Source organism: Rhipicephalus sanguineus, chromosome 7, assembly GCF_013339695.2.
Source record: "Rhipicephalus sanguineus isolate Rsan-2018 chromosome 7, BIME_Rsan_1.4, whole genome shotgun sequence".
Lineage (NCBI taxonomy): Eukaryota > Metazoa > Arthropoda > Arachnida > Ixodida > Ixodidae > Rhipicephalus > Rhipicephalus sanguineus.
In genome coordinates, this window is record NC_051182.1 from 154,408,035 (window position 1) to 154,435,816 (window position 27,782).

The window sequence follows — 27,782 nt, forward strand, 5'->3', positions numbered from 1 at the left end:
GTTGCGGATCGAGAGGTCATGGGTTCGACTCCTGTCAGCAGAACTTTTTCTTATAGTTTTTTTTCTTTACCATCTGTATTTCCGTGACAGAAATACGTCATGAAAGTCTTCGTGGGCTACAGCATAAAACACTTTCGTGTTAAAATTCAATTTCCGCTTAGCCTGCCAACATAGCCTGTAAATTAAAGTTTCAGTCTGTAGTAGTTTCTCTCACACGAATTAGCAAAGTGGAAATTCACATTTGCCCTAGAGCCACTGTTCCTTTATGTTTTGTCTCGAAGTGTGCCTATAATTAACGTGTTCATCATGACGGCCTCAGTAATTGCGGTAGATAGCCACTGCGGGGTTACTGAAGAGGGAATTAGGTGACCAAAACAAAGGAATTGACTGAGATTCCATTTAAATAAGGTGTACGAAACATTATATCAAGAGAAGAAAAACGAAGCAGACGTCATACACGAAACTGCAGGTATATCACTTAACTTCTACAAACCCAGTTGTCCCTCGTTACTGCCTTGGTCATGAAGACTGGCACAAGTATTCTGTGTTTAGTCAATACTACACCGCTTCAATATGAGCTGCTCAGCTATACGCTAAGATATAACAGCTTACTGACACGTAATTGGCGTGGAGTATTCAAGCATCGTGCTATTTCGTTGAAAAAATAGGTGCCAGCCGTGAAAGAGAGGAAAACTCTTAAGAAAAAAAACCGGAGAATTGGTGTTGCTCTTTGCAATACATCATTACTTGCCATGTATAACACTCTTTTTAAAGAGACGCGCTAACGCTCTTTTGAGTCCCATGAATCTCCGATGAGAGTATGATGATCTCCAAAGAGAGTTCACCTGTTTCTTTAAAGTGAGTCATATACGTGACAAGTCAGGACTCATAAAAAAGAGTCAAGTTACTCGTTTTTCTTACAGTGAAGTGAGCTTTTTATGCTAGCCTGTAGTTCACAGAAAAAAAAATGTTCCAAGCCTTTCGGCCAGGATTACGCGAGCAGCAGGCAGTTAGTTCTGCAGTCAAGACAAATTCTATTGTTCGCAGTGTCTGACACTGCTACTATTTACGAGATTAGACGGACCTATTTTTTCTGGCATTATAATATGCAGTAAAGCTTTAGTAGGGGAACATTTTAAACAAAGTTTTGACAGGTTAGCATTGACACACACATTGCGTGATAGTCAAGGTGGGGGCAATGCGAGATCAAATGGCACACATCACACACATAGTAGGCAGTCAGCGTACACAAAGCGAACCTTGTAAAATAATTAAGGCGTCTCTTTGAGGCTCGTCAAGCGCGGCTGCAGTCTAAGAAAATAAAAAGAGTGTGTGTTACTTTTTTCGTTGAGCCGGTGACTTGCCACGTGTATGACTCTCTTTAAAGAGACACCTGAACTTACTTGTGGGTCACACGACTCTCGGGCGAGAATATAGTGATCTTCAAAGATAGTTCACGTGTCTCTTTAAAGACACTCATACACGTGGCAACTCAGGACTCACAAAAAAAAAAAAAGAGTCGGAGGACTTCCTTATGTCTTAGAGTGCAATATGTGTTTCAATCAATGCCTTCAAATTAGCAAACACGGTGCGATGCGTGGGATGCTGGCACGAGTGAAAAAGAAGCTTATTAATAGATTTTCAGTGCTCTGCATGAATCCACGCTCTACTGCAAGGTTGTAATGCAGTGCCTTACTAGCACATCTCTGTTTTAAAAAACATCAGCGTTGTTAAATTTGCAGAACTAAATGTTTAATGCCAGCATTTGTTTCAATATACATTACCTATTAAAAGAGCTAAAGCGCAAATCTCTATGAGGTTCCATAAATGCATTGCTGAGCTAGTTGGTCCATAATGTTAAATACTGGACAGCGCGAACTGAACACAGGGCACAGGTGCGTCAGTGTTCTTTCTCTGTCCTGTGTTGAATGCGCGCTATCCAGTGTTTATGTATATGAGGTTGAATTACTGTGCCTCTGCAGACGATCATACTTAAGATGCATGACAAACGTTTCAGATTCAAATTAATATGGCTGCAACGACTCAATAGATTGGAGCCATATTGATGCCTCTAATGCTCATCCATCTGCCGATGTAGCAAATACTATGCTCGGTTATGTGATAAAAGTACGTGGGATGACCAGTTTCCGTTGACAGAACAAATAGTGTCGTGATGCCTGATGAATTATCGCACTCGCAGTCTCCTACAAGCACGATGCGCGTTCATGATAAGCGTAATGCCACTGAAGCAGTTAGTTCGTACCTGAGAAATATCAGCAGCATGCCCCAGCATGTGGTATATACAAAATAAAAGCTGCCGCAGTGTGTTTTTCTTATGGCTTTTACAGTTAGTGTTTCCCAAAACCACTGTAAGGCAAAATACACCGAACGCTGAAAACCTGAACTAATCAAGTGAATTGAGAGCATTGTTCAAAGGTCTATAGAACGTGTAATAACTATCGATCTATTTAATAGCAACTTTGTAATAACCACCGCACTTGTAGTATTCACGATAAAGCAGCAGAGATGGAATGCTTACCAAGTTGAATTCAGCGATTGAAACTGTTGTGGGAAATGATAAACATTGTTATGAAGCTACGTTGATAGGTCCGAGGTTAAACAAAATGTGGGGGTGTTGTATTTTATTCATATAGAGTCGTCCGGATGTTGCCACATTATATGTCAATCACCAGGTTAGACTTAATAAATACTGTATATTAACAAACACAAGTTGATACACTTGTAGCAAACGTTTTAACTATATTAAGGAAGGATGCTGCAGTACAGTAGATTCTATGTGCTTTTTGTTTCAAGAAATTGTTGTGAACTATTTCGCGTGCACCCACGGTCGTCCCACAATACTGTGCCGTTAAAGTGTCTTCGGCAGTATCGCAGTGTGCGCCATGATAAAAAAATACAAGCAGAACAAGACATTACCGGAAAACTTTTGTGCCATACTGTACCCTCGCAACTCACTGACACAAAGTTTCACAATGTATCCTGTTTGCGGTATATGGACCAGGTGTGAGGTTACCAAACGTCCTTGGTATTAAGGGGAGGATCTTTCCTGCTTGCTGTTGTCGAAAGAACGTGTTGCCGATTAAAGGAGGGCCGTAACAGTGATGTGCATAAGCATCATCATTGCTATCACTGTCGCCAGCAGCAAATTTGATCTCCAGTTCACAAAGGATGCCTTTTTAAGTTGTCTTCCTTGAGCAGTTGTCATCCCACACTATACGTCGAAATGCAACATATGAAAAATGTAGAGTTGAAGCCGAGGCAAAAACAGCGCGTAGAGACGAGAACGGACAGACACAAGAAAAGCGCTGTTTTTGCCTCGATATGAACAACCAACTAGCTCGAAACGTGTTATTCCAGAGTTGAAGGCTTACACGAAGACTTACACGCATGAAACATTAAATTTCACTACACTATCAGGAAAAAATTGAGCATTTCGAGAGTATTTCTGCTACAGAACTATAATCATCTACCTCGCGTACTTTCTTTGCGTTAACACCCCGGTCCCGGAACTTCCCAGTCACGAACGGTGCGTGCGCTATCAGAGTGACATAGCATTCTTGATAGGAGAGTGGAGAGTTTCAAAGGAAACGCGAACGAGCTAAATGACGATTACAGCTGTGTGGCAAAATACTCCCCAAAGGCTAAATTTTTTTTTCTTAAAGTGCGAACTCTAAAAAACGAGCGAGTAAAAAGGGTGTCTATTTGAAGTCGATGGTTTGACGACGAATCTTCTAGTCGGGAAGACGCATGATGAAAAAACGAAAGCAAGAGACACCGACAAAAATGAAAAGGTTAAAACAGTAAAAAAAAAAACGCCGTTTCGGCTTCCGTACGGAAGCCTTGTTTTCATTAAATAGCCCAGTGAAGCTGGCTTATGTCCGTTTTAGTACGTGGCCGAAACACCTGGCGTACGCTGGTGGGAGACTTCCATAATTCCTATTAAGCGTTGTTTTCGTAGACTGGATAAGAAGAGATTCCAGGCATAGACATGAACATCAGTTTATTTCCTTTGCGATTACGGTTGCCTTGGCCCCGTAAATGTTGTTATTAGAAGTAGCCACGTGTTCAGCAAATGCGTTGGATAAGACGTTCTTCTTTATGACGTATCTCACGTGGTCTTTCAGCCATCGTTTCCAATTTCCGCTCTCCTCGATATAAACGTGGACACAGTCTGCACAGGGAATTTTGCAGACAACACTTGGGAAGGAAGGAAGAAACAAGCGGAAAGACAGGGAGGTTAGCCAGTTCTTAGACCGGCTGGCTACCCTGTGCTGGGGGAAGGGGTAAGAAGGATAAAAGATGATAGCCTGGGAACGTTTCTTTCTTGAGCGTGTTCTTCCCGTGCACCATTTCATGTTCAATTTACGGGCAGGTACATGCGCGACGTGTACGTGGAATGTTCGCAGAACCCGAGTCAACGCTTCACTAACACCTAGCACATAGGGGACGGCTGCACGAGCTTGGGGCTGCATCGCGCGCAGTGAGGCGTCGTTGCGTGTGCGGCGCTCTACGGAACAAACAAATCTGGCAGGGTACCCGTCGTGCGAAAGTTCGTTGCGCACTTTGGACATGGTTAGTCCTAGGCACGATTAGCTTCGCGGGAGCAAATCCTATGCGCTCTCTGTATGAGGGAAGCGGCAACTGAGCGTTTGTGGCAGGCCGGCTGGACTGACTTCTAATGCAGGTTACGAATGGTGTGCGTCGCCTTCCTGAAGACACCAGAAGAAAGAAGGCCATTTTGTCTCTATACAAGCACGCCCAGAAAAGGAAGACGACCCGAGACCTCCGTTTCAATTGTGAACTGAATGGATGCCTCTATGCTGTTTAAATGCGCCAGAATGCCTCCAAAATCTCTATCAGGATGACGCAAGAAAGTCTTCGTTAACGTGCATTGACATCGCACAGTACACGCGCCTCTAGCATTTCGCCTCCATTGAAATGCTACCGCCGAGGCCGGGATCAAACCCGCAACCTTCGGGTTAGCAGCCGAGCACCGTAACCGCTACACCACCGCGGCGGACAGCAGGTAATATTTGAAAATGTCCACATGCTGCTTTCATCATGATCATCATCACCCCATTGGCGTGTACTGCAAAATTAATGCCTCTGCCAGGGATCTCTACTTGCACTAGCCTTACAGCATCTGTGCCGATCTGGTTGCAGCAAACTTTCTGTTTTTGTAGCGCTATCTATTTCTGTACTTTAGCCCACAGCACTTCTAACGATGACCACCATGGGCCAGACGACTCGGACATGTTTCACTCAAGCATCTCGCGACATGATCTTCTATCAATGCATGCAATATTGTGACTATGAAGGTGACTGGTAGCATTAGTTACAGTCAGCACCGATTCCCCCCATTTCTTAGGAGTGCCGTTATCATCGCCACCAGTGCGCTGTATTGTTGTCTGCGGGTACACGTTTGAGGAAAATTATTGACCATACGACCATTTGAATAAAGGTGTCAAGTAGTGTAAGTAAGAATCGTAGAAGAGAACATGTGGCCGTATCACATGATATGGGCGAAAATGGAAGCGTGTAACTGTGCTGCGAATATTGCAGGCATGCACCCGCAAAAAAAGCATCAGCCCTGTCAATCTCGTTTTCGCAAATCGGAGCCCAGGAGATGCTTGCGAGATATGGAAAGAGCACTCCTAGCAAGAAAAACAACGTTTACGGCGTCCTGAAGGTGAGAACGTTCAGAAAAGACCCACAGGTTGATCAACTTAAGACCCATTCATCGCCATGTGTAAACTATTCTTTATTGTGCGATGTATAGCTTAACGTTTCCAGGGAGTCTGTCCCTGTACCCGTGCTTTGTATTTCAGGAATCTCCATCTGAATTCGTACACTCGCGTGCGTAAAAGGTAATAGAAGGAAAAAAAAAGCACACTTCGCCCCTCTTTCACATCTTCATTGAGTCACCGCTCTTCTATTCTCCGAGTTTTCAGAGCAAATGCAAATACATAAGATTTGCATTTTCTTTCTTATTGATTTGTAGTTTTATTGCAAGAAACAGGGAGGAGACTGCCGAGGAAGCGCTTAGGTTAGAGATGTTCGTAAGAACAAATATCAGCGAATCCTGAAGCGTGAGTTATTAGTAGAAGTGGCAGTAAATGGGAGAAAATTGCGCCTACGAACAAAAAACTTTGAGAAATAGACCCTACCTCGTTAACTCGAGAGGAAACTAACATAACATTATGGCTATCCGATTTTGGATGCTCAGTAAACACTTAAAAAACAACAGCATTCATTCTTTTGACGAGGCACCAAACATGGAGTCTGCGTTGCGATGCAGGAAAAGGGTGATATGCGCAAGTGTTGAAACGTCAAGATATATATTTAACCTCCCTGTGTTAATTAAAAAAAAAACGCCATAGTCTCGCCACAAGGGCGACGCAGTGGATGCAATATCAATATATTGGAATGTTATACGAAGTAAGGCTACCAGTAAGCTCCTTTAGGGTCCGTACTTAAGGTTAACAGCGCGAAAATAACACACGGCAGACAGGAAAAAAACGGGACCAAGCGCTGTTCTTTTACTTCAAACTGTATTTTTATTGACAAGAATGCCCTTATATATACCCGAGTGAACAGTAAAACAAGCGGGGAAAAAAGATGAAAACAACTACAAAAGATACGAAACAACTAAACATCAACTATCGCTGAGCCTGCTACGCCGACTCGCGCACCCCAAAAAACAGAGCTCCCTGTCTGACAACGCAACTGATGGCTATCTTACGCACGTGCTCCTTTCACGCGCCATCTGAGCTGATTCACAGATTACGCGCTCGTGCTTTTCTTTAATCTTATCCAGAACTGTGGCACTTTCAAACTGCGGAGTGCAGCCACACGTGCTCACGTGAAGCGCCAGGAAGCCAGCTTTGCCATTACGAACGTTATTGGTGTGTTCCCGTAAGCGCTCGTTTAAGCATCTGCCCGTCTGGCCCACGGCACCTGCCCGTCTGGCCCACGTGTTAACCTTAAGTATGCACAACCAACTAGCCCAGTCAGCCACTTTATTTAGGGTGAGGACTAACCCTTCAAAACGCTTGCGTAAGAGAATTCGGTCACTCCACTTAGCGAAGCGGTTTTCATGCTGTCTTTTCGTGCTTTGTGCTGCGCTCTCACTGCTTACACGAGGTAAGCAGTGAGAGCACAGAACATAGAACGGTATGAACCGTCTACCAACCTCTGCAGGCATAGCACGGGCGACTTTTGATCAAAGTTAGCAAGTTCTGCCTGAGCGAAGCAGCCTTCTACCCCCACTCCCCCCGCCCACCTCTGGGGCACCGCTTCCTGCTCGTTCGCCCGACGAAGCTGGCCGGCATGTCTCATCTCTTCTTGAGCCGCGCCCGTCTGCGCAGTCTTCGCAAGCCTTCACGCGCACATAAAACATGCGATACACTGGGCGACGTTATCGGCTTCTACTTTATACGGAACACGACGGCGACGGCAAAAGCGCCCTGAGTGTATGTACAGTACATACGGTTGCTCTCGCAATAAAAAAAACGCTGTTTCAGCACCCTTGTAGATAAATAAGTGATGATTTTCGGCCTATATCAGCAACGCCAACACGCCAGATCCACAATAGGACTTATGATGGCTAATATTTCTTTCCAGCGAGATGATGCAGTGACTGCGTATTCTTCCTTCTGCATGTTATCTGCAAAAAAGCCGGCCATACTATTTTGGAAAAACGTTCTTCGCAATTTCCTCGACCACTTCTTTTCTCATGCTAATGACGCAAAAGCGAGGTCATTTTTCAACCGTGGAACGTAAACAAGCTTTCAATTCCCAGGTGTCTTTCACATGTGAACCGTTTTCTTAAATAACTAAAAATTTTCTTTCCTACAATGGGTTATGGTGTCAGAAATCGAACAATGCGTACCTGTATTCGAGTCCTTTTCTGTTGAGGATTTTTACGTAGCTTTATGCTTTCCACTGATAGGTGGACAGCGGTAAACTTTCGCTATATAAGACGCATCGGTGTCTTCCATTTCTTCACCAGCTACTTCTAGCCGGAATCTGGAAGCATGGCCCGCCTCCTGGTGTTGTGCACATTCGCCGCAGTGGTGGCCTGCGCCATGGCCTCCGTCCAGCAGGCCGTACAGAGGCCATCAGGAAGACCAGGAGGAGTAGGAGGCGGTGAGCATAAATAGCGAGTCGCATCTTTAGTTTATAAGTAGGTTCAAAGGTCTAGGTATCTAACACTATTTTTGACTTGAGCTGTTCGATGCCATGCACGGCAGTTGCAGTGCGCACTTTTAAGCGCCATGTTTGAACCGTAATTAGAAATATGTTTTTCTCTCCGCATACCTGCAACACAAATAACAAGGTACACTAACTATTGGGACAATGCCAGTTTATCGATAAAAATATGCTGAAATGTATAAGTGTTGCCATAATTGGCAACATATTTTAAGGATAGGAACAAATTTTTTATTTGTTTAATTCTGATAGCTAGTATGTGCATGCTCTTCTGGGGCAGAGATAACTCTAATTTTACACGAATTCTCTACTCACTACTAGTTTAAATACATGGGACACAAATTCCCATAAAAAGAAAGACGCTGGTATGACGTTATCAGGCTTCCTCTAAACTACAGTAATATTTTAGGCAGCACTGGTAAAAAACATAGGTGTAATGCTAGTATGTTCATGAATTAGATGAGCTTGCAACGAAAGGCGGCCAATTTCATAATTTAGGGGTGCATGCGGTTCACAAGCAGGCAGTGCAGTACTGCATGAAAAATAAGTATACTCTGATCGCCAAACAGCCTCTCGCCTGTTCACAATTCTATGAAACCTATCAAACTTTATTATGCAGAGAAGAAATATCGCGAAACACACGTACAGTTAGAAGAGTAAAATGAAGAAAACAGCATAAATAGCTGAGACCGCGTTAAAGTGCTTTTGCCATGTTCCTCAGAGCCTCAGCTGATTTCGGTGATACTATTTAAATTTGCTATATATTATTTCAACGAAGCTTCAACTAGCATGCAAATGTCTCAAGCAGAGAACTGCCAGAAGGCAGATGGAAGGGGACATTTCCCTGGCAAATGAATGTATTCTTTAATGTTCCTTGTGGCGTTGCACATGTCTAAACATGCAGTCATGCCAACTCGGCCAAAATAATGGCATCCTATATATTCAGCATCTGGGTGCATTTGAATACACTACTTTTGCAAGGTAATAACAAATTGAATTTCACGTCTTCCGTAGTGCACGTCTTTTGGAGGACGAGCCTTAAGTTATCAGCTCCCCGAAAATTTATTTATATGTACGTGTTTCTGTTTGGCGAAGACAACACACTGCATAACGATTTTTATCTAAAATTAAATACACATAGCGCTGAAATCATTCACCTTGTAAACAGAGATTTTAAAATAACAAATAAAATGTGTACTGCAAAAAGTAGCCGATGGGCGTGCAATACATTAACTGAGCATATCGTAAACCACACTGATATTAAGCAAATATGTGCTGCCTTGATTCATGTATGCGCAAAGGTATTATCGCAACATAGAAGCAGGAGCAGGGGAAGAATGGTGTTCAACGCCGGTGTAGTGCTTTCGTTTAGGGCATAGAACGGTTAAAGAGGTCGAAAGGTGATTACACCAGGCTGGAAGGGCATCAAGTATATACTTGCGCGTCAGACGTGGGAGCGATCTCAATGATTATTCTCTCGTAATTTTGACATTATGACAAGTCAACGACGAACAGTTAAATGAAGGCCAATAAATGTGGCCTAGAGAAAATGTAGTGAAGCTGATCAACGACCGGAACTAATATTATTGCGTCCATTCGTACTTGCAGGTGTTGGAGCAGGAAGGCCTTCAGGCTGGGGAAGCTCCGGAGGCTGGGGACAATACCCAGGCGGCTGGGGAGGCTGGGGAGGCTGGGGACAATACCCAGGCAGCTGGGGCTGGGGAGGCAATGGTTGGGGCTGGGGTGGCAACGGTTGGGGCTGGGGAGGCAACGGCTGGGGCAACGGCTGGGGCAATGGCTGGGGCAGTGGCTGGGGCCAGCAACAACAGCAGCAGCAGCAGTGGGTGTAAGTTCGTCGGAAAAAAGGCGGCCCACCATCAAGAACTACTGGTAATAAACAAGATTTGCTATTCACTCTGAGTACAGAAAATAATTTTTGTGGCTCCAAAACGAGGCTTCCAATCACGAAGATGATTGGACTGCAGCTTGTTGTTTTTCATCTGGTACTTTGTTCCTCGTGTTACTGGGTGCGCACTTCGTTGCAGCCGGCAAGCCTCAGTGGTGCAATGATTATGGTGCTCGGCTGCTGACCAGAAAGTCGTGGGTTCGATCCCGGCTTCGGCGGTCGCACTTCTATGGAGACGAAATGCCAGAGGCCCGTCTACGGTGCCATCTCAGTGCACGTAAGAATACCAGATGGCCGAAATTTCTGGAGCCTTCCACTGTGGCGTGCCTCATAATCCTATCTTAGTTTTGGCACGTGAAACCCTACAAAATTATTATCGTTGCAGCCGAAACGGCACATCAGTACCTAAAATTGGAACACAGCTCTAACAAACGCTGTATAGGGTCTGTATAGCCTGTATAGGGTCTTTTTGCAAAGCAGTTTCAAGCACCGGGATGGCGAACAAGAGAGAGAGAGAGAGAATAAGAATAAAGGAAAGGCGGGAAGGTTAACCAGGGCTGAGTCCGGTAGGCTACCCTGTACTTGGGGATGGCGAACAAAATACTCAAGGCGGCCTCTATGTATGCTAATTACGTACATTTGTAATAAATACCATGAAAGAGAAAAAATGCACTGGGGGGAGGGGGGGCTCAGTGGTAGAACACTGCGCTGCCGCAAAGAGGGCCTGGGTTCGAACCCCGCCCCATCCTGGATATTCTTTTTCGTTTAGCTTTGTTTTATTTCGTGCGATAGCGGTTACGGACACCGGCGGCGGCGGACAACTACGGCGCCAAAAACGGACGTTGTTGTGTTCCCATAACAGCTTTCGCTGTAAGACTGTGCTGCTATATATACCCTCATCGGTTCATATTTCAAGAATGAGGAAACTATCCATGTGGTACGTGTCATACGGTATGAAGAACTTTATAGGACACATACCATAAATGCGAAAAGACAGACACAACAGTCTATTGCTTCCGGTTCTACTGCTGCTGTTTTTAGCTTCTTGTTTACCTCCGTTCTTGTGCTCTCAGCATTCATTAAGACTTGGCAATTTGAACAAGAGTGGTCATAAGTTTCCAAAAGTGCTGTGAAGCTCGTACAAAAATTGTCCTTGCGATAAGCAAATCATTCTTCTTTACCGATTAAAAAGTAATAAAGAACACTTTGCTGGATGCTGATTGTTGGTTGTACATGATGAAACAAAACACCCCCGGCAAAGAGAAAAGACCTTTGTGGGGACATCTTTCAGCTTGACGAACGTGTATGTAAATAAAGCAAACTGGCGGAATTAGCTAAAAATCTCTCACAGATTGCGTCGCGCCGCCCCTGTACATGGTTACGGCAAGCGTGATTTGTAGCATGCACGGCCATGTGATTGCAAAAAAAAAAATGAAACAGGAAAATATAGAATGTGCACTCGGGCAGTGTAAAACAAGGAAATTCTCTGAAGGCGTGTTATGGCGTGTGTTATAGGTGGTTGAAGTTTAATATCTGTGCCTACTGGTTTCTTTCAGATATGTCATTCACATGAAATCCCCTAGAGAGGCATTGCTTGTTATGAGAAGCCTTCGCAGTGTTGCAGTTCGTCATACTCGAGTTTTCTGGCAAATAATAATGTTTGAGTTTCAAAGAGAACACTTTTGGTACTCAATGCCCTGTGCGCGTCTTTTGTTATTTTTATGTAAATGGTGCATTGCACGCGTAGCTGCTGCCTTGCGCAAGCCCCGCCCTAATGTCTGGGAACCTTCCAGGTTATTGTAGAATCTTCTAATAGGCGTGAGTGCGCAAACGCGCACAGTTGAGATTATTCTGGAACTAATGCGGCCACCAGCGATCACGCTGGAATGTTTCATTCCATGCCACATGTGTAAGTGCCGACGCGCGTTACTGCAGATTAGTTTATCGACGGTCGACGCTGTGCTCCCCGCTATCAGTGTACAGTGTGTATTGCTGCAGTTTAACCTGGTTTAACTTTCAGTTTCCCGGCCACAAGTTCGGTGAAATAAAGAGTTTAGTTTAACACGCCATCTGCTGCCTTCGTCGACGTCACTACCCCTTTGACATCTGGTGGAGGTGCTGCTATTTCATGTTCCGCATGCCCCCGTCACCACGTGAAGCACCACGTGAAGACGACGTGAAGTGGGTACGGCAAGATTGTATTCTGTCTTTCTCATGCTGCTAAAAAACCTGGAACGCTTACAAATTGAAAAAAAAAATTGAGGCGGCCCTAATATTTCACGTTGGGGTCTTGTATAGCGGCACTCTCCCGTAAGCGTTAGTGTGCCCTGGTGTATTCACTCGGTTAACATTGTGTTGCGTCGCGCTGCCGAAGCGGATCTCGGAAGCTACGTAGAAAGAAGCGCGTGGTTGAGATGCGCCCGCCGGGTACAGCAACGACCCCAGCTGATCACAAGAAGACCATCTGCTCTCTCAATGAACTCATTCAAGTATTCTTCATTAATATTCCTATGGTTTCTGGCTCATAACCTAAGTAAAATTGTGCTCCCGTACCATTTGTATCCCATATAAATCAACTTCAACCAGGACCATCCATTTCATTCCCGATTTATTTTTTAAAACACGTTTTCGGAATATTCGCAAGACTGGAAGTAAGTTCTCGATCGAATGTGCTTGAAAGAGACACAAGAGTGTCAATGTTTCCTCGTACCACTAATATTTCGAGAAAATACGAGGCGTACTTCTGAAAGGCTTTTGTTAATTAATCAAGTAAAACTCGCTGAATTCTTTTTTTTGCTTTATTGCCTGTTATTAGACATGTACATCAAACAATAAGGACATGAAAGACAGACACTTACGGCCCAGCTGCCTTAGATAGTGAGCGAGGACATGCCGTTACGCTGATAAGAATGAGGGGAAGAATCCGAATCTTGCCCGTGGTAGAGACATTTCGATGTGTGGAAAATGACATGAAAAAGACACACTTAAGTACTTAGGTTTAGGAGCGGGAACCATGACGTGGTTCTGAAGCGCAACGTAGAAAGTGTGAGCGAAAGTTTTTGACGCCTTTTAATTTTGTCCGCTAAATATCAGGTAACCTTAGATCAATTTAAACGCTTTATATTCGCACACATGACTTATATAATATCTCGCCTGTTACGTGCCAGAACCACGACATGGTTATGAGGTACGCCGTAAGTAGAGAACTCTGGAAATTTCGACTATCTGGTGTTCCTTAGCGTGCACTGACATCGCACAGTCCACGGGCCTCTAGCATTTTGCCTCCATCGAAGTGTGACCGCCGCCTACATTGGGCTCAGGGAATATGCCCGGGGCCTGATAGTACACTGTGAGGGAGAAATTGTGCATTTAAATAAAGTGCGGGCAACGTGTGCGACGTATGTTGTAGAACATCAACAATACCTGGTTCTAAAAAAAGTGCAGCTGCAGCTGCCGACAAGACTGAGCGCAACTGACTTTATGCGCGCATGAAACGTGGTAGGAAGAACAATATCGTGGTTCAGTTAAAATAGAGGCATCTTATACTTAGGATGACCCAGAACACCGTTTATAAGAAACAATGACCTGCTAAGGGAGCCAGAACCAAAACGAATGCGTTTGGTTTGGCAGATCCAGCTCGCGATAGTACAAAAATGATGTTGTGTTGCTTTCCAAAGGAAGCTTATTATGAGTTGCAGTATTCGGTGACTGCGTTTTTGTACGCGAAAAACCCGGCGCTGAGGCCCGAACGAATAGATTACTGCGGCGGTCGAAGGTGCGCTGGCCATATGCATATTTGCATGCGCCGTTTTCCAATAATTGATGCTCTGTCGTTCGTGGTCATACAAGGGGTCCGAGGCCTAGTCGCACGATGTGTACCATAAAAGGAAGCAACTGCAACTCTGCTGCGAAACATACAAGAATGAGTCCGCAAGATGTGAACTACACTAAAATGCTGACTAATATTGTGTTGTGATACGCAACACCTACCGGGTACAGTCAAGCGGCTTACGGGAGCATTTAGCCTCGGATGACGTTTCTAGTGCGTACTAGAAAAACGAAACTTAAGTTGATGTTGAAGTTTAGCAAAAACGTTGTTGTTTCCGTTTTCGAAAACAAGGACCGACGATGTACTTACAAAATCTTTTTTTAGAGGGTGAAGAATGTATTTTTAAAGAATTTGGTAGCAAGACAAACAACGTTCACTATATCCCCAACGTGGACAGTTTCGAAAAAGAGCCGCAGGTACACTTGGCACATAAAAAGCGGCATGTGCAAATTATCCTTTACTTTGCACGTACTGCACAATTTTTTTCTATAAGTTCGCCTCCGTACCCGTGCTTTGTATTTCAACAGGATAGAAAGTTGGCCTAGTTGGTACAAATACATCCTTGAAGCAGTGCTAAAAGACGTAGACTAAGGAGGTAGAAACACAGACGACAAGCGCTGACTCGCAACTGAAAAATTTATTTGAAAAGAACACCCAAGAAAACAACAAGAACAAAGAAAAACAAGGAACATGCGTGCAAAAGCAAAATGGGTAATCTAGTCTACATTGTAAGTATTACACCACAGACCACGTGCTAAGTAGGGAAGCAAACTCGTTTTCCGTCAGTGACAGTGATGCCTGACTGACGCATGCGTCGGCCATTCTTTTGATATGAAAGGCTTCTATCACCTCTCCAGTAACCTTGCATTTGTGTGATGACAAGACATCCGTATCTGCAAACGCGAAAGAACAACCACACGTGAAGCAGTGCGACACGAGAGGAGAAGCAACCGATTTCTTCAGCGAATGATTAGGCCGCTTTAAACGCCCATTTAGACGTCTGCTGATTTGCCCCACGTACGAATGCCCACAAGAGGGATCTGGTAGACAACCCCGCACTTACAAGGAACAAACGTAGACTTAACATGGCTCGTTCGACAGCCTTCCCTTTTCACGCCATTCTGGGGTTAGGACAGTGTTATCAGCTCCTAATAAATTTTGTGGAATCTGCCCTCTCGTTAGGAAGAAATTAGAGCAGAATGCATGCCAGACGGTGAGTATCGGCGCAGTGTTCCTCCCTGCTTTCACGAGCGGTCATTGCTTGCTACCGCCAGCCGGTAGCAAAAGGGTACCCGTTGTCATCTTTGCCTATGCCTTCGACCCGTTGTCAGATTAAACGCCGCACGCAACTGACGCTGCACGTCGGGGAGGAGCTTTGCGCCAGTGCTCACTATCTTGCATGCGTAATCATGCAAACCGCACTTAAACTTTGCATCCTTATCTTTATTGCTTCACTTCATAACACTGAGAAAATACACGTGGCATATGCCATAATGCCAAGAATTCGACACAACGGTTCATCCTTTCGGACTCTTGGTCTTGTTCTTGTTAAGTTTCAACTGTGGCTCACACCCATTGTAGGGGATTGGCCAAGAATTGAGTGGTTTTATAAAATGTTATAGTACTTTAGAAGGGAGGTTACAGAATAGAAACGTTACAAATTTGATAGGAAATTTTGACGCTCGATCAAATATGTAAAAAAAGTAATAATGAAATAAAATAAATCAATACCCTAAATTTTAAAATGTATACATGTGTCGACACAGAAGGATAATAATATAGATTAGCTAGTTAACCGATTGGTTTTCACTGAGGTAATCCCTCACAGCCACGCAAACCTTTGTAAAATATATGGCAAACAGGACAGCCGACACGGACTTAGGAACTCAAGCAGACGTTTATTAGCGTCCGCATGTGCCGAGAACTTAAAAGATAGCTCCTTCCTTCCTGGTAGTACGAGTCCACGCGCTCGCTCGCACAAAACTCGTCTTCTTGCGGGCTGAGCGCGGAAAATTGAACACATGCTTCCGTTTCTTCGATATGGCCTCGAGGTGTCTTCGTCAGCCTTCTATTTGTCGAGCTAACCCTTCACATGCCGAAGCTTCTCTCGCCACTTGGCGTAGAGACTGAGGACGTCCTCTCCTGGCAGCTCGCGGATGTAGGGGAGCAGGTCCACAGCGCTCTTAGGACATGTTGCTTCGATTGTTTCAGTACCAGGCGCCCCTTGCCGAAATGGTGGAGCAAAGTCCTCACGTTTAGTTTTTCTGGCCTGGAATGGCAGCTCAGCAGCCTTGGCGCCGATCCTCACAGTATTTGATCAGCGTGCTTCTTCTCGTGTGTGACGCTTTGAGGGACGCTCTCGAATCTGCTGGATGGCAGCACACTCTTGCGTGCGCGACCAATCAACCAATCATGCGCTCTTCCTGTCTGAGACAACTCCTTCAGATGATTCTCCAGGCTACCCCTTTCTGTCTCTCTTCTCATCGTCTGCTGGTGCTCCACGACATGTCCTGACTGTCTGTTTTGTTGCTCCAACTCAGTCTCGCATTGTTTTATGCCCAACTGCTGTATCTTGAACAGCAGGGGGAAATTCAGTCTGCGCTTCTCCTCCGACTCAAGCAGCCGCTTCCGCAACTCGTACTACTCCTCAGTGAACTTCCATATTTTGGACTCGTACTCCTTCGCCATGTATGCCTGAGCAGCTTCCCTCATGACTTTCTCAAGATTACCTTCAAAATTCTCACGAAAAGTTCGCTCCGTGGGCCCACCTTTCAGTATGAGCCGTATGAGCCGTATCTTTAAATATATTGTTGCTGTTTGTTGTGACTTGAAGGCTCCGTTGTCCTTGCTTTAACTACGGACGACACAAAGCAATCCCATTACCACAAGTCTTACTGGCCGCCGTTTAGGTGGGCTTAGTCTGCTGGTTATCAATAAAGTTCTTTTTCCTCCTCAAATAATCTCTAATTGAATATGTCATCATAATGAACCGATATCACCATTGCCCATTTGCACTATATTCCTACGCCTTCTCTTCAGCGTAATATTTGTGTCGTGGGGTGCCATGCAGGGTGGCCCGAGTTCGGCGAAACTCGGAATCTTTCCGAGCTCTGGCGACACCTCCTTTTGAACGAGCTAACAGTACTGAAAGGTCAAATCAATCCCTGAGCGCGCGCTGCGTTTCATTGGTTATGATGAAACGCGGCGTCATGTCAAGGGCGGTCGACAAACTTGGGTGGTGTCTTGAAACCAGAGGCGTCTTCTTTCATTTGTCGTTCCACTGAGTGCAGAAGTGCACAGTGGAAAAAAAGTGTCAGAAACTTTTACTAACGATATTTTTGAGAGGTACGGGCTGTTTAAATTCCTTTTCAGCGTTTAATGTTCGCAGTAAGTATCATTTAGAATAATCAGCACCGTGGCCTCTGAGATTAGCTCCGGCCGAGTGCCTGACAACACCGCGGCCGGAGCTAATCACCGAGGCCACGTGTATAATCATCACGGTCGGCCTGTACGTTCTGTCGCGTTGCTCGGTACGGCGCGCGCCCTCTTCGCCCTCTTACTCTCGTCTGCTCGCTCCCCGAGCACGTGCGCCCGGCTGATTAGCTAATTGGCTGGGCAGTATACTTAGCTAATTAAGTCAAGACATGCTATAATCAAGCTAATTAAACCATATCAGGCCAAGACTGAGGTAATTAAGCCACATCTAACTAAGACCATGGTAATGAAGCCGTGTAGAACTAAGACCGAGCTAATTAGGACCATGTTAACTAACGCGGCGCTATTTAGGGATGCGCTAACTAAAACCGAGCTAATTAGAACCTTACTCACTGAAACCATGCTAAGATCGCGCTAATTAGGATTCTGCTAATTAGCTTCACACTAATTAAAGCTATGCCAATTAAACCTGAGTAATTATTGACGTGTCGAACATAACATTACAAATTATGACATAACTATATCATTTTAATTAAGACCTAGCTAATTATTACCATCAAGATTGAGACCGAACTGACGTGGTCTTCACTCGGCAGCCGACCGAGCAGACTGAGTAGACGAGCCACGTAAAAAACTGGAAGAAGGTAGGTGATCACAAGCTCCTACGATGGCTCCAGCCTTGCACGAGAAGTGCAAGCTGAACAATGACTGCCACGAGTTGTCATTGTGCTAATAGGGCATTTCAGAATCACTGGGACCTTTTCAGAATCAACGAGTTTGTGCCCGAGTTCGCGCGTCAATCATTTTGATTGACAGAGGCCTGCGGCGAAGATCGGTTCCGCCCACCTCGTTTGCTCTTGCCGAGGAGCAGTCCTCACGCCACAACACTAGTGAGCGTCACGATTCATGTATGGGCATATTCGCACATACTATGCACACACGCGCGAAGAACTAAAGGTTATATCGTCACGTGGCTACGATGTCTCGCATTCAATTTCACCGCACTCACGACGTACCACTCATTGCCATGAAGCAAGCGCCCCTGGTGGCACTTGCGGCGAGAAACGTGACAGTGTACTTCTTTGTGGAGACATTGCTTCTACTCATGGTGGGGATCGTTGCGCATTCAATCGGACGAACACAGGAAGAAGGACAGAGTAAACGGAAAGAGCGCACTCTTTCCGTTGCGCTCTTTCCGTTTACTCTGTCCTTCCTTCCTGTGTTCGTCCGATTGAATGCGCAACGATTCCCACCACGAACATGCACCAACTCGCCCAGCAAGAAGTTCTTCTAAAAAAAAATTTCTTCTACCGATTCGTTACTACAAAAAAAGTTTCAGTCGCGTAATGTAAGTTGCAGTAACCTGCATATTTTTTTTTTATCTGTAATATTCGAGAGAAGGGAAACAAGCTGCACGAGAGTACGGCGTGTGCGCCTTTGTTGCCTTCGAGAGTGGAAACTTCCATGCTCCAGTTGGAACGAAAGAACTTGCCCGAAAGAGGACGAACGCCCACGAACACGCCTATGGGAGGCGAGATGTTCAGTTGGCAAAAAGATAGCGCGACAACACGCTGACGTCGCTGCACTGTTGAAGTGTTGACTGAGTGGCGGCGCAGACGCGTTCGCACGCGGTGTTTTGTTGAAAACCGCCGCAAATGCCGCACATGGGTTTGTGACGCCATGCTCGTTCTTGTAGCCGTTTTTAGCAACGCTGCTATCGCGCGCTCCGCGCTGTCTTCCTATCCTTACTGCCGTAGGGCAAGCTCGGAGCAAATTCGCGTGCCCGAGAAGCTCGCTCGGGCCATCCTGCATAACACGCCTGCAGACACGTACTCAGTGTTACGCGTAACCGTAGCACTTACGCACATGACTTGGCACTTAATAACATGAACCAGCGTAGCTACGTGGTACCAGGCCTCACATGCACATTGAGGTACGATCAGCTTAAGTTGTGGTCTGTGTTTATGACAGAGCGTGCCACTCCGACACGTGTTACAAGACGCATAGATTTTTAACGCGTTAGCATTCTTCGGCCAGTCCTGCGAGGAGAGAGAGAAAACTTTAATTTGTACGATCTTCCTCGTACAAATAATATTTACAGGCGATCTTTCTCGTAGGGTAGAGGCCTTTGTTCAAGGCCCCATTGGGTCGCACCCCTCCACGTGCTCGCTGAATCAGTCAACGCTGCTCCTGCCGCTCTGGGCTTGTAGCGAGTCTCCCAGGAGGAATGTGAGGGTGGAGGAATGGGGTGGTAGCCCGGTGGGGGTGGCCATTCCCAGAAGCAGTGATACACTGTGGGCTCCTCTACGCTGTATGAGGGAAATTGTGTAGGGTGGAAGAGATGAAGCATGAAAAGGCAAGGGAATGAATTAGTCTGAGGCTGCCGCCACGCAATAGCTTCCTCTCGGTTCAGTGATTTGCGTGGTACTGGGAAGTACATACGGCTTTGTGTGTAATTTTGTAGCGTTTCAGGGTAGTTTAATGGTTCTGTTGGTGCGTCGCCTGGGTTGGACAGCTGTTTCGATGGCGCGCAGTTCGTGAGCTCTCCAGCTAATGCAGAGGAAGAGGCTCACCGTTATTGCCATGGAGCGCGTTCATTGCCATGGAGAGAGGCGTGTCCAGATGCCCAGACAATACGCAACCTGTGTAGCAATGTGGGGAGCAATGATGCCTGGATACGGTGTCTGTAGGGGTGTGGCCATTCATTTCGCTATGTTCCTTCAGGTGGTTTGTGAGTTAGTAACCACAGTGACTGGTTCGTCCGGTGCCGGTATTCCTGAAGCGTGTATGATAGCACGGGCGATAGCAGCCTCTTCCTCCGTGCCGCTGTCGACAGTGTTGTTCCTGCGAGGAAGAAAGCGTGTGTCCACAGCGCCAAAGATTTACCAAAAGCAGTTGATGGAGAAAGGAAGTAAACTACTACAGGGACCGCGACAAATGAATACACCATAGAGTCCATGCAAAAGGAAAGCAGATAGTGCCGTTGCCGCAACAAGTACACTCTAAGAAAAAAAAAGAGTCATAAGAGGGTCACGGCCGCGTGACTCTCTTCGGGTGTCCATTTGACCTCTTTTGGAAGGTACAGGCAGAGAAAGAGAGTTCGCAATTCGACTGGAGTCACGGGACTCTCCTGAAGCGCGTTTCGATTGGCGGCGCCGCCGTATACGCCATATATATCGCGCTCTTGCCAATGCGCTTGCCCTTTGGCGCCGTTGTGGCGCGTTGGCTCGACGACGGAGGCGAGGCAATGCGCCACAACGGCGCCGGGGTGGCGTGCCGCTTCTGTTTTCCTCTGTCTCCTCGCCTATTGGAATGCGTTGCGTGTTGGTTGCGCGGGTTGTGTGTCTGTTCATGCGCGTCTTCGGTGGTGTTGGTGCTGACGCCGGCTCCGTGCACGAAGTGACGCGGTGACGCTTGTAGGACGGAATATTCCTGGAGCTGCGGACAGGAACAACGGGCGCCAGTTAACGGTGAGTGTACTGCTTTCGTAGGTACTAATCATACAGCTTTAGCTGGGTGTCTGCAGCAGCTCTGCAGAAGTTATCTGCCAGCCATTTCCAACAGCAGCCTGTGTCCGCAGGGCTGTTGCGGATGCCCAACTAAAGCTGTCAGTTAACGAGTTGCCACCGCTATGCGCGTTGCTGTGCAAGCTCCCTTATAGTGAGCGATGCAAACAATTATCAAGGGTCATTTTTTGCTGATCGCACGTTGTGTCTGCGCTACTGAATGTGCAAGATGCTTTGAGATGCACTTTAGTCTACTTCATAACATTTCCATCGACCTTGAGTGTGTAGCGTGCTTCGGCGCGTGGGAACGTGAAAAAAAATGCCTGTGTACAGAACGCTCAGACGCACTATATATAATGGTTTTTGTTGGCTTAAAGATGGTAGTTTGAGGTGCAGATATAGTACGGTGCTTCCAGAACGTACGGGGTAGTCATTCAAGTTGGACAAGCTTCACCGGTAAAGTGAAAAAGCTCTACACTTTCGACGGCGCGCGTTGGTGCGGCCGCGGCCGTGCACTCTTCCCTCGTTTCGGTTTGCTGTTTTCGTGATTTGCATACACTGCGATGACGTTGGGCGTTATTACAGAATCGAGTGAGTGTGCGTGATTGTGGGAGCTATGTGCGGTAATTCTAGCATATGGCATGTCTGATCTCGACGTCAAAAAACTTGGTTCCTGACCATGCCTGTTTGCATTTGTTGTTTTGTTGTTAGCCTTTAATATGTCTGTGTGAACCACTTATTGTGTAGGTTTTGCAAACCTTTACTGCAATTTCATTTTCTCATCATATTATCACGTTCTTATTTTCAGATAGCGTTTTTCATGGTGCTCACGCTGAACAGGAGCGACAACCTAGCAAGCCACAAGTCTGATGTCTCCAGCCGTCACCACTTCTTGATTTATTCTTAATCATAAGAATAAATATGGAAACATGATGCCAATTTCTGCTGTTTATTTAGCACCATATGGCACTGTGCACATCACAGTCACACATTTTAGTTGGCTATACTCATACAAGCATGTATATGAGGAATACCTTAACTTCTTAATTGGAAATCACTGACCATCTTTTCGCGCTTTCTATATAACTTTGCTAGAAAATATGTGCTGTTTTGACGAGTTTTATTAAAATAATGCTAAAATTGAACTATTCTTTTTTTGCAGTCGCTGGCCAGAACGGCAAGTATTATTGCACTTGCTTAAAATGAATACTCCACTATTTTCAACAGTAGTCGCGCAAAAGTAGAGCAAGGGTCCAATGAGTAGCTTAAAATACTTGTGGAGTCGCTTGACGCTTCGGTGTGGCTCACTTGACCCCCGTAGGAGTGTTACCGGCAAGAGTCGTCTGACTCCCTATAAGTGGTAACGTGATCCTTCGGATGAGAGTCTTTCCACTCTTCCTAGAGGGTCATGGGACTCTCCTAGAGCGAGCCGACCCTGACCCACCAAGAGAGTCACCGTGACTATTTAAAGAGAGTCCTATGCATGGCAAGTCAGAAATCTCCGAAAAGAGTCACGCATACTCTTTTTTTTCTTAGAGTGTAGTCATATCATTTAGTCGCCTCGAATTACCACCTATTTTTGAAAACATTTTACACTAAACCAATACGTTAAGCCATCACGAGTACACCTGGTCCGTCCGTGAAATACCTTTTGATAACGGCTCACTAGAGAAGTACCACGTAGCGAAACTACGAGGGAAAAGCTACGGTGCCCCAGGCTAGAATCTGGATTCCGACAGTCACTTAAATTTAACGTTGTCCTCATTATTCAGCAAGTTTCAATAAAACCACCTAAAGGTCGTCCGGGAAAAGCATTTCTCCGAAGTACATCCATCTAAAAAGACTACGTCTGAGTTTGCCCGAAAGGAAAAGCTTTCCAGAACAACAAAAAATATAGCAAGAGATGCAACAATCGAATGGAGTAGGCCCCCTGCCTACACAAATATTCGATGGATATAGGGTGTTTATTTCAAATATGGCCTACTGAAGGTCGCAGTGGCCTTAAGAAAAGTAGAGTATTGTAGCCTTTCTCTATTTTACCTTGAAAGATTTCAGAAATGCTTGACGGACAGGGTTACCACACAAAAGAATATTGGAGCTGCATATTGCATCATAAATTGCATTCAGGCACCCTGAACAATGCATTCGTCATATCTTTCCGGAAGGGAAACCTCAGAACAACTTCTTCACAGCACGTTTTAACAGCGCGCTTTAGAAAATTTTCATTGTATTTTATTTTATTTCGTTTATTTACCCTAAGAGCCCGCCCAGAATCGGGCATTACCTAGGAGGAGGGGGTAACAGCAGTGAATTTATAAAAATGACAAAAGGCTTCGGAAAAGCGAGCAATAAACATAAAAAGCAAATATAAGTAAAGTACACAATTATTTCAGAATTAGGAAGATACAGCGCATTTAGTAGAAATATGCGGGAATGATTATACTGTCCAGTTTAAATTTATTTATTTATTTATTTACTTATCCTCAGGGTCAACAGACATTACAGAGGGGAGTGGTAAAAATAATAACGAGCATGTTTGTAAGTACAAAGAGGCAATACAATGTTCCTGATTATACAACAGATTATGATAGGCAAAAAATACAAAAGTAGCAATTATCAAAAATGGCAAACAGGAAAATAGAAAATAGAAGGATACACTCTGGTAAAAAATAAGAGGAATGTTTCTAAATATACAATAATCGCTGTTACAATTCAACACAACACGTAACAGTGCAATGTTATTTATACAAATATGGCGTATAAAATGAAAACTACTGCAAGGTATTAAAAGAATTGGTTTATACAGCTACAAATGTGTCATGATCTGAAATTGTTACACGAGTGACGCGGGAAGGCAATGCCAACCTTATGAGCATGAACCAAACGGTGAGAAACTGAATGCGGCGAAAGTATTAGAAAATCACGTAAGTATGAATGGTGCTAAAGTTTGTGAAAAAGGGTTAAGCGGAGCATTGTACGACGAGATACAAGTGAAGGTAATTTAGGGTTAGAATTCATTAGTGTGATGCTCGCATTTCGATTGTAATTAGAAGTTATAAAACGAGAAGAGTTATTTTGTACCATTTCTAATGAATGCAGCAAGTTATTGTGATATGGATCCCAAACCGATGCGGCATACTCGGGCTTAGTACGAACGAGTGTTTTATACAGCATTAGTTTGACAGAAGAAGGTCATTTTGTGAGGTTACGACGAAGGTATCCGAGCATGCGATTAGCGTTACAAACAACATAGTTAATACGAGTATTCCATGTTAGGTTGCTACTGATATGAACTCCGAGGTACTTGTATGAGGTGACACTAATTGCGTGTTATTTAAGTTGTAAACAGGTAAACTAGTAATTTTCCTTCACACACGCATGAATTTACATATTTTACTGCTTAATTCCATGAGCCATGTGTTACACCAGTTAAGGACAGCAGTAAGGTCAGAATGAATAAGGGCGACGTCGTTAGGTCCAGTTATTTCACGAAAAATTACACAATCATCGGCAAACAAATGCATATATGAGGAGACGCAAGACGGCAAATCGTTAATATAGATTAGAAAAACAAGCGGACCTGTGGTACACCAGATTGCACCGCACATTCTTCGGAATTAGTTCCATTAGCTGAGACAAATTGTGAGCGGTTAGTAAGGAAGCTTTCAATCCAGGTTACAGCGCAGGAATCAAGTTTAAGTAGCCGCAATTTACAAGTGAGCAGTTTGTGGCCCACCTTGTCAAAAGCTTTAGAAAAATCGAGGAAAATACAGTCCCTTAGGGAGCTGTTGTCAAGAATGGTGTTTTATGTACGAACAGTGTTAATTGAGTTTCGCAAGAATATGATTTGCGAAATCCATGCTGCGAATGATTGAAAAATGAGTGCGACTATAAAAAGTTTGCGAGGTGAGAAGCCAAAATGCGTTCTAATATTTGGCATGGTATACTAGTGAAAGAAATGGGTCTGTAGTTTAAAGGAGAGTGCTTATTACCTAATTTATGGATTGGAACTACCTTCCCGACTTTCCATTCAGATGGGAGAACACCGTCGTTGAGAGACTGTTGAAAAATTTTGGTTAGTATTATGGATGAATAACAGACAGTACCTTGGAGGAACATGACATTTATTTCATCGCTACCCGGTGCCGAGGATGGTTTTAGTGACTTAATAATGCGTGCGGACACCATCGTAACTGAAAATGACAGGAAACATATCATCGTGGTCATATGGTTGCACATGGGGAGCTGTGGCGGTGGTGGGTGAAGAAAATTTTTTTGAAAAAAAAACATCATTAAGTATCTTGGAGCATTGGTCGGTCGGTACAGCGTCACCGATAAGATCGTTATGGACTATTACATCGTTGTCTTGAGGATTGATCACATGCCAAAATTTTAAATGCGAAGCATTTATTAGCGAACCTCAGGCACATTGGCCGTTTCTATCTACGTATCTATCTATCTATCTATCTAGCCGCCTACGTCTGGCCGCTGTCCAGGTCGTCTCCATAACTTGTAATATACCAAAATTGGCAAAGCAGGGGATCAATCCATGACGAACACGATTCACTGGTCTTGACATGAATAACGCAAAATACCTGTCCCGTACGTCATGAAACTCTTTCTCTCAGTCACGTGTGGCACATACCCGCATACGAGAGTTCACGTTATGCGGGCATGTGCCACAGGTAATACAGAGTCTCAACCAACACAGTAACGGCGAACACACACATTGACACGCAAGGAAAGTGATAATAATTATAATTGTTGGGATTTTATGTCCAAAAACTATGATATGATTATGAGTGACGCCATAGCGAAGGGCTCCGGAAATTGTGATCATCTGATATTCTTTAACGTGCACCGAGATCGCCGCACACGGGTATCTAGCATTTTGCCTTCATCGAAATGTGACCGCCGCAGCCGGGATCGAACCCGCGACCTTCGGGTCAGCAGCCGAGCACCGTAACCGCTACACCACCGCGGCCGATGCAAAGAAAGTGAGGGAGCTGAAGACAGAACACCCCTGGATGACGCTCATCTACCATAGACTCGTCCACGTGGTCAGTAACGCGGACTACGTGGATTACAAAAAAAAAACAAAAAAAACGGGGTGAATGCTTCCCTACAACAAATCTGCCGAGAGAACCAGGGCTCTCATCATTACCGGTGACTTCAACGTTGACTTATCAAGACCCAACAGCGCCTGGTTCTTATACTGCGTGGAAGACGGCTTGGATGTGGACAGGGCTTCAAAAGACCTTGTTGCCACGTCCAGGACATTAGCATCATAGATCATTTCATCGTAAGAGGCATCCAGAATTTGCGCCAGCTGCACAATACCTCGCACTTCACTACACTTACACTCCTCGTAGCCGCGATTACGAACGGATCCGATAACAAGTCCGGTCCAGCTGCTGGCGCTCACTGATCACGGTGATGATGACCTTGTTCAAGAACTGTCAAAAACCCCTCATACACATACACACAGGTTCGTGAAAAGTTCGTGCGTTCTCTGTCATAACGGATAAGTATAAGCATAACTGTAACGCAACTCTAACTGCAACTGTTCGCCTGCGCGTGCCACTCGGCTGCGTACCAGATATCTAGGGAAACTTTCCTAAATGAAGATCAGTTGTGAGTAGCACCTGTCCTCTCCATCTGTGTTCCTTCTTTGTCCTGTTCGGATTCGCGCTATCCAGTATTAAAGAATGTAAGCACTAGATATCAGCTTACCGCGTCTGCTGTTGGTAACATTCATGTTGCTGTTGGCATCGTTACGAAACTGTTAACAACTGGTTATATAATACATATGCGACTTTTCAACATATGAGTGTGCGTATACCACTTCCACATTTCTCTAGCGCCATTCCGTAACGTTTCGCTCAATGGGAAAAATTATGCCACAGTCACCATCTCGCGCATGCTTCGCATAACATCGATTCCCACGGTACGTGGGATCTGCCGAACTTTTTTAATTAGCCTTCTACATCGTAGGTAAGGTGTTGACTAGAAAACTATCTTTGGCAACTTTTAAGGCCTGCGCGTATTCATCAGCGCTCTGTTTGTAAGCTGACCAATGAGCCCTGCTATTACTAAGTTTAGCCGATTTGAAGAGCCGCTTCTTTTTCTGAGACAAGCATTTTAGCTGATGTTTATACCACGGTTTTTTTAGCCGGGAGGAGATCGCGTAAGCAGGGATGTACTTACCTGCTAATTCCACAACCTTAGCAAGAAAGATACTCCAGGTCGACTGAACATTGTGATAGTCGAAATTACTCAAGTAATCGTCAAGAAATACAGCATGTTTATTGTTGATGGTATGAAAGTCGGCCTTGTTGTAATTTCTTAATGTCTTGCTTGCTTTAACCGGTTTAGGTTGCTCAAGGCAAACTTAAATGAGAGTAGGCTATGATCACTTATTCCTGGCAGGCATGTTACTGCAGAAACAAAATAAGATCGCGTAGTCAATATAAGGTCAAGTGTATTTAAAGCAGATGATGTTATCCTTGTTGGTTCTTTAAAGAACTATGTGATAGGAAATGTACTGCACAGCTCTAAGAAGTCTTGCGCCATAGATGAGTTTGGTACACTGTGACGGGTACATTTTTCCATAAGAGATTAGGCATATTAAAATAACCAAGTAGAAAAATTGGCAGTGTGGTGCAACGGCAACAAACTTTATTATTTGCATCATGCAAATAAACACAAACGTTGCAGTAAAACTTGGGGGCGATAACAAACTCCCAAAATTATCTTTTGATATGCTAGTGTTACGACTGCCCATACAATCTCTAAACTGGGTGCAGTTTGGATGCAATCGGAAGGCAACCTTTTATTTGTCGCCAAAAGCACGCCACCACCAGAACGAATACGG

At 44.9% G+C, this 27,782-nt stretch overlaps 2 protein-coding genes across 2 annotated transcripts in view; both read left to right on the forward strand.

The window, feature by feature from the left end:
- The window catches only part of LOC119400314 (keratin-associated protein 6-2-like), a 223,367-nt gene that overhangs the window by 193,603 nt on the left and 1,982 nt on the right, over positions 1–27,782 (forward strand). The gene's annotated exons all lie outside the window — the stretch shown is intronic.
- LOC119400318 (heterogeneous nuclear ribonucleoprotein A1) lies at positions 8,012–10,090 on the forward strand. Its single transcript, XM_037667349.2, has 2 exons — positions 8,012–8,169; positions 9,841–10,090. Exons 1-2 carry the CDS (start codon positions 8,058–8,060, stop codon positions 10,080–10,082), a joined length of 354 nt encoding a protein of 117 aa, XP_037523277.1. The 5' UTR covers positions 8,012–8,057; the 3' UTR covers positions 10,083–10,090.